Here is an 8,316-nt window from a genome sequence, read left to right as displayed (position 1 = left end):
AAGGAGGGGACAATCAACCTAAAAGGTATACTTCCATACAGAATGGTCCAAAGACTGACTTAATAATTGGAGAGTATCTAATTAACACCGCGTTGATGTTTGTCTGGATAACTTCTTTTACTTTCTTTCATCTTTTATAAAAAAGACGTTTACTTTTAAATAGTGCAGAAACATGCATCAACAGTCACCATATTTTTTTTTTGTCCAATTGAAAATGACAATGGAAAACCCGAGCTGGATCTTTTGTGACATGGGATCCTTTATAAGTTATAATCTGAGCAGGCTTACCAAAGAATATCATGGGTGGCAAGCTAATTTAATGCCCATATTGTATGCCTTTCCAGGGCATTGGATGAGAAGGTAACAATATAGCATTATACACTTGAAAATAGCTAATAAAGAACTAGACCACTATATTTTGTAAAGTGATGGACAAGTTGCTTGAACTTGGTTGATGAAAACACAAAAGTGAGTTAAATTAAATGAATCCGGTAAATGGAGGTACATTCATCACCCAGGTCAACCACCAAATGCATAATTAATGGATTGGACCAGGTTCATTGTTAGTGATAACCAAAAGTCATCATCATTGCTCCACTTCAATGGATCTATCATCTTTAATCACCTACCTAATAAACATCACTCTCCTTGCTACATCACCATAATCAATCATTCGGCCATTCAGGGCATCAACTTAAAAAAAAAAAAAAAAAAAATCATATAGTCAACAATTGTCACTTGCAAATCTAATCCTAGTAAATAAATGTCACCAAAATCCCCAATATATATACGCTGGACAACCTCTTTCTCATAGAATGTGATTGCCATCTCACCGTCAATGCCAATCAATCAAGTTGAACCCCACTATCAAAATCCACCATTAATTTATTTAGTTTCTTGTTGCTTATCCTCTGTTGGTAGACTTTGCTGTCCGCCAAACTGCAAGACAAATAAACAACCAACATGAATAAATAAAAAATACGGAGTATCACTTTTGACACACTTCTCAATATTACCATGTCTTGAAAATAAAATAAATAAAAAGAAGTAAATTATGTTCAAGTAAAAATCTGAAAGAGGAGATGACTTACAATAAATTCCATATAAAAATAACTATTAACAATTTTCTACTCTTTTTTTTTTTTTTTTTTAATTTGTCTAAGTATTTAAGTATATAATTTTTTTATTTATTATTATTTTTTTGTGTCGACAAAGTGCTTACCTATGAGCTGGTGATGATGTTGTGGGCGGCAATAGCATGTGAGCGAGCTCAAGGGCATCTTTGTGGCAGTTGATGACGTGGTCGAAGCAGAGATATCGTCCGTACGATGAGACGTCTTCAAAGACGCAGATGTGCGCATCCACCATGAACCTGAGATCCATGGTAACAAACACACCATCTTCGTACATCTCAGCCGCTCCTTTCAAATACGGGTCAGTGATGGTGAGATCGGGTCGACCCATCAACAAACCACAGTTGATGGACACCATGTTCACTCCTCTGTCCATTGCTAGGGCCCACGCGGTCTTCTCTGCCAGTGTTTTCGATAGACCATGCCATAACTGCACGTATAAATTTACTACTTTCATTTCCACCCAAAACCTTCAATTGTATTAAGTTCGACACCAGTTTAATCTCTCTCTTAGTAGGAAAAAAAAAAATCTCTCTCTCTCTCTCTCTCTCTCTCTCTCTCTCTATATATATATATATATATATATATATATATATACACACACACACTCCTTCCATCAAACAAATGTTCACATTTCCATTTTTAATTGTCTCAAAATATTCTCTCCCGTTACAAAATAAATATCCTTTTTTTACTTTTAAAATAATAAATTTTAATATTTTTTTATTATATTAAAAGTGAATGAATTATCAAATCTGAATGTGATGATTTATTTTTTATAAATTCAATATAAGAAGGTTTAGGTATGGCAATTTCTCTCGATCCGGGTTTCCACCCCGCCCCGTTCCTATTGGGGCTGATTTGGTAGCCCTCTAAATGGGTTTGAAACAGGTATGGTAAAATAATTAAAAACTCGAAACGGATTAAAAGCAGATTTAATGATAAACCTAACCCGCCACGACTCTGCCCGATTATATATATGTACCTATAAATTATATATATATATATATATATATATATATATCTAAAATATGTATATTTAATATTTTTAAGATCCTTGTTACTTTTAATATATTACTTCAATTTTTAATATTTAGTAATTTAAAAATTGTACTAGTTTATTTATCATCCCAATTGGAGCACATTGAACAAATTTTTTTTTATTTATTATTATTTTTTATTAAATAATAAAAATGGCATAAGCCGCCCTACAATTAAACGGAGTATGTGATGGTGGAGTCGGTACTTGGTCTGCTGGAGTAAGGGTGAAGATGATAAACCAATTACAAATTCATACCGGAGTAAGGCGCGGAATTGGTATGACAATTTTTTAATGGGGCAACGTATTATTTTACCAAACCAAACCCAACCCAACTCTGTTGCCATCCATAAGAATGTAAACTTGATAATGTTACCAAAAAAAGAAAATACAACATTAACTTTTTAAATGGGACATTTATTTTGGTACAGTCAGAAGTGGAAAGTTTATTTTAGAACTAAAGTAGTAATTGTCCAATTCAAAATCCAATGTATTATTTGTTTTAAGAGTAGTGATGCTCACACAATAAAAGAGAGAAGATAGTGTGTGTAACATGTAAATAATACTTATGAGTAATGATACTGACACCGAACATTTGCATGAATTGCCTAATCGAATAATTTTTAATGAGGTATTAATACCACTAAATATAACTAAGTGAAAGGCTCTACTTTTTTATTTGTTACATAATTGATCAATTAAAAGAGTAGGTCTATCAATTCACTTTTTCAATAATTAAAGAAAAATAATTTTTACATTTCAGTAAATTTTAATTGAACATCTATATAATAAATAAGGGAATATGACCTTCTACTTATATGTATTTTATATAAATAACCAATCAAACATTCCCTTAAGCCTATCAAAAACATTATGTTAAATGAGTGTCATTAGTCATAATTAAATGAGTGTTACCGTAGATAGTGTGTGGAACATGTAGACTAAAAAGAGAGGAGGCATGAAGGAGTAGTACCTTAGATTTTTTGCAGAAATTAATGTCACTCCAACATTTTTCATCGACATCGGATTGTAATGTGTTACGGTCACCTTTCCAAACAACAGCTGTTACAGAAGACGTGAACACAACCTTGTCTATGGTGTCTGTTTGTGCACACGCTTCCAGTACATTGTGAGCTGCTCGTACCTCTACCTCCGCCATAAATTCCTACACCAACACACATATCATTTATATATTATATACATATATATTATATTTATATATATATACCATTGTCAACTTATATGCACATTGTGTGAAAAAAATTCACCTGATCCCCCTATGTTAGAAGAAGACATTTTGGCTATATTTGGTACGGTGGATTTGAAGAGAGAGGATAACATTAGTTACGAGGGAATGGGAAGGGAAGGATAATTTTAACCTCCTGTCGTGTTTGATTAGTTAATGAAGAAAAAGAAAGGAAAGGATAATGATCATGTTTGGGAAAAGAAAGAAAAGGGAAGTATTTTAGTAAATTTATTATTATACCCTTTTAATTTTTAAAAGAAAAATTTATAAATTTAAGTATGTAATATTTGCAAAATAAAAAAAAAAAAAAAAAAAACAACCCTAATATATATATATATATAAGAAATCTACCGTAGAAGCCTTGTGTTAACCCTCCAAACCCTTCCCTCTCCTTCCTTTCATTTCTTTCCACCAATTTTACCCAAATATAATTTTTTAATCACCCTCCATCACTTTCCCTTCCCTTTCCTCCCATTTTCACTCTACCAAACTGAGCCTTTGGGTCTCACTTTTGGTACCAATTAAGTTAAGTGCACTAAGAATTTAAGTGCGAACGTGCGTGGGGCGTGAGAGCGAGAGCGCGCTCGAAGAGTGAAAGCGAAACCTGTTTGAGAAGGATTGTGTGATGTAGGTCTCAACAAATAGTTACCAATTGACACTTGATTCAAATAGTGTGTGGTTTGTAAGTGATTGGTACCAAAAGTCTTTCTTACTGAAAGAGTTTCTATTTTTTTCTTTTAAAAAAAAAAAATCTAATTTTAAAGTGTGAATTCCATGTTGCAAAAATGTACTCCCATAATGAGAAGTGAGAACAAAATAAATATAAAATGAGTCTAGAAATCAGGGGCATGGTCAGAAATTAGATATAAAATTTAGTATAAATTCCATATTGAAAAATGAGAAAAATAGGTAAAAGTTTTTTTTGCTAATTTTGCCAAAACAATTCTTAGGGTATTTTTAGTATATGAACTGACAATGGATTTAAAATTGAGCATAGTGTATTATTGAGGGTTGACTGAATTTAAAAAATATTTATTTAGATGCATAAATAAAGAAATTAATTAAATGTACTTACATCATAGTTTGGCTGGTCTGAGGGAGGCTCAAAGGAGTAAAACAATCCACAACATCCCTTCAATGCATCCATAATGCTGTGGTAATCCAATGGGTCTAAATGGAATACTCTTAATTTCTTGTTATCACAACCTACCCCCTCAAAACACTTCAATCCACCTGAAAATGCACCGCGCAAAGCTAGATTATTAGAATATGCACACCTATATATATATATATATATATATATATATATATTTGTGTGTTTGTGTATAGACATATCCCTCTTCCTATATATATATATATATGATATTGTCACTATACTAGTATTTTTCTAACAAGAATGGCAAAATTATCCCTTGAAAGTGGAGTGTAACAACCATGCTTGGGATTTGACAATATTTGAGATATAAACTTAGATTCCTATTATTTGAAATGAATGTAAATAAAAAATTGGATTAAATTAGAAATGATATAGAATCTCAAAATACACAATAATAATAATAAGAAATGGTTGAATTTTAGGGGAGTTGGATTTTTAATTAACTCAAATTTTTTTTTCTAAAAGTTTAAGCAAGTTGTATTAATAAAGTGAGTTGAATTACAAGAAAGGCCTTAAGCCCAAACAGCCCATCGGCAAACAAGAACTATAAGGGCAACCATAAAACAAAAAGCCCAACGTAAATCCCTTGCAAAATATCAACAATTAACGGACTAGATTTTAGTCCTTAAATGTAGATATTCGGCTACAATTTTAGTCTTATTTTTAAATCCCAAATTTCGAAATCCAATTTCAATTCCAAAACAACTTAAGAATACTTTTTTTTAGTGTTTTTGAAAGACAATTATATTATTTAATTTTTTTGAGAAAAAAAAAAAAAACACAAATGAAGTGTAAATGATACTAAAAAAAGTAGTGTGTGACCATAATCGTACAGAACAGATGGATAATAAATGTAAAACCCATTATTGAATTTGAACCAGCTGTATCAAGGATGGATTCCCGATATTCACGGGCTCCACCAGACCGGCCGGTTCGGTTCAACTGGGTTTTCATTTTTTCATTTCAGAAAGTAAGGAAGAAGAAGCTAACCATGGTTCTGAACCGATGCGTGTACGGTGTAGCCTCTTTGCAAGAGCCGTTGGACGAGGGTCGAGCCCAGATGCCCCGACGCGTCCATTACGCAGACCGTCGTGTTTTTGGAGGACCCATTGAACAAAGTTGCTGCCACAGGTGACATGGTGTTTTTTGATCTAGAGAGAGAAATTAGAGAGAGAGAGAGAGAGAGAGAGAGGAGATTTGGAGGTGAAAGGAGGCTCGGTGGATGTGTATTTATGAGAGAGAAAAAGAGAGGATAGTGAAAGAGAGCATTGAAAGAGTGTGGTTAGCAGATGGTTAGGAGGGTGGTAGTTACCGAGAGGGAAGAAAAACACAAGGAGAGAGGTTACGGACGGACAGGAAGATGCATTTAATTGAATCCCCAATTGATAAGGTGTTTTCAAATCAAAAGTGGTGTTTGGTAGGAACCAACGTGTGAAACGATTACTCGCGACATTTTACATTGGAGAAATGTTATAATGATGCGAACCTCATTATGGCATTTTGAGGTCCTCCAGGGGATCAAAATCCTATATCGGCAACACTAGTACCCTCCAATTGGTGATATAAGAGTCATGAAGATATTGTTGATTAAATATTTTTATAAAGAGACAGATTTTAATTCCCTTTTTATTTTATCTTAATTTATGTATAATTTTTTAGACAAAATAGAATTGTCAAATTTGTGTTGGTATAACTTTAATTTAAAGAATAGTTTAATATATATATATATATATATATATATATATATATATATTTGCCTTAATAAAAAATATATTCATATATTAACCTTATTTATTTGTGTCTACATAGATTTGAACTCTTAAACATTTTATTTAAAAAAGTGAAAGAAACGGACCATATCATGAGTTGCATCTCATGCTAATCTTTTGCTTATAGAGTAACATATAAATATTGTTGAGTATGTGGTGGAGAAAGGGAGCACTGATTGGACCCCACACCATTGATAATCATGTGAAAGCTAAGGCCTTTGGATCCACATAATTTTAGGCATGACTGGGGAGAGACACTCGACGAGGGTGAGGAGGACACCAATGGGACCAATATGTTCGACTTAGGATTGGCAAACCCAACCCAACCCAACTGTTTGCAAGTTGCAGCTCATTCTTGGGTATCTCCTGCCCTTCGATTATACAGCTTAATGCCAGAAAGGGAGACAGAGAGAAGCCTCTGTAATAAAATTTTGGTTCAAAAGCTGGCGTGTGCTTTCATGGTCAACCTCAAAGTGCACCCTTGACAAGTCTTAAATGCATTTCAATCCTATCCCATTATTATCTAGCTCATCTGTTTTGGACCTCCTCAATATTGTCAATATTTTATATGCATGCATATCCCAGTTCTACACCAACTTTGGAATAGGAAAATAGTATTTGTGCCTAATCCATAGAGACCCTTGTGTATCTTGTCAGGCCTCCCGACTCGGCAAGAGTAACTCGGCTCTTTGGAATATGTAGGGGTTCTGTTTCAGGTCATGATCTAACCGTATTTACAAATACAACTACATTTTCTTCTTCTTCTTGTTTTATTTTATTTATTTAGAAAATTTTCAAATCAAATAGGTCACCTCCAATGGTATTTAATAGTTTGATATCATCAAAATTACTAGGTCTATCTTGGAAATATGAACAAACTATTATATTGAGTATGTTCCAGATATGTTTGTTGGGAAACGTACAAGTTTTAAAAACTTTTAGAAAGATTTTGATTTATAGATCTTGATTCATCACTTAGAGACAAATTTTATGCAAAAATAAAATATGATGTATCATTCAATTAATAAATTGAATACTTACATCAAAGGTATGAGTAAACTTTTAAATCTTTCCTCTAAAGTGAATGTTCTTACTTATTATAAATCCCTTAGCAAGATACCTTATCCTTGGATCTCTATCTTCTTGGTAATTGTTTTGTCATTAGAAATCACTCATAAGCCTCTATGAATGACCTTGAAAAACTAGGTTTGTGGGAGCCTCTATTAGATGAGAACATTAACCCTAATTTTCTAGAGAGATAAAATATATATATCTTTTTCCTTCTACTAAAAATCACCCCTAAAATATACATAAACCATGTATATATATAGACAACATAAAGATAAGGAAAAAGAAACAATAAATCCTTCTCAATCTCTAATTCCCATGTCTCAAATCTAATAGGATTCCAATATCAAGTTGGGCTATGAGTGAGAATCCTTTGGGCTTATTATTTTATTGGCTACAATGAATTAATATTTGGCCCGATCCATGAACTCGATTCAATTAATTCATAAATTAATTTCTACTCCACTAAAAGAAATTAATTGAACTCCAATTAAATAATAAATAACCTCTAAGTCAATGTTGCACTTTGACCCTTCTATGCATAATTAGTTATCGGATAAATAAAGCCATCAATCCGACTATTTAATTAATATATTTATTTTGATACCTTTGATTATTTCTGGTTCGATCACAATAAAACATTTGTTTGACAAAAATAATAATTAATTTTGTCTAAAAACACACGAAGGCCTTCGAATTTACTTTGTGATCAACCATAATCAATACAAAATAAATACAAGTAGCAATGATGCAAATATTGAAAATATAACTCTCTAACTATTAATTACATAACTACCCAAAGTGTCGGTCTAAGGATCCCGAAATATCCGCCGAACAAATCAAAGTAATTATTAATTAATAAAAGAGTTTATACTTTTCTCATGCTTAAGAGTCAAATACCATGA

The 8,316-nt window shown here is 32.4% G+C and overlaps 1 protein-coding gene across 1 annotated transcript; it reads right to left on the bottom strand.

Annotated features, from left to right (window-relative positions):
- Positions 1-451: 451 nt before the first annotated feature.
- LOC132268277 (cinnamoyl-CoA reductase-like SNL6) lies at positions 452-6,074 on the bottom strand. Its single transcript, XM_059769104.1, has 5 exons — positions 5,565-6,074; positions 4,494-4,651; positions 3,146-3,337; positions 1,223-1,563; positions 452-939 (listed from the first exon to the last, which is right to left on the bottom strand). The coding sequence occupies exons 1-5, from the start codon at positions 5,710-5,712 to the stop codon at positions 846-848; spliced, it is 933 nt and encodes a 310-aa protein (XP_059625087.1). The 5' UTR covers positions 5,713-6,074; the 3' UTR covers positions 452-845.
- Positions 6,075-8,316: the final 2,242 nt, after the last annotated feature.

Source organism: Cornus florida, unplaced genomic scaffold (genome assembly GCF_030987335.1).
Source record: "Cornus florida cultivar Cherokee Brave unplaced genomic scaffold, ASM3098733v1 CherokeeBrave_3.0.0_Hap2_Chr08, whole genome shotgun sequence".
In the NCBI taxonomy this organism is placed as follows: domain Eukaryota; kingdom Viridiplantae; phylum Streptophyta; class Magnoliopsida; order Cornales; family Cornaceae; genus Cornus; species Cornus florida.
Note: the sequence above shows the minus strand (reverse complement) of the source record. Positions and strands in the feature narration are given on the sequence as shown.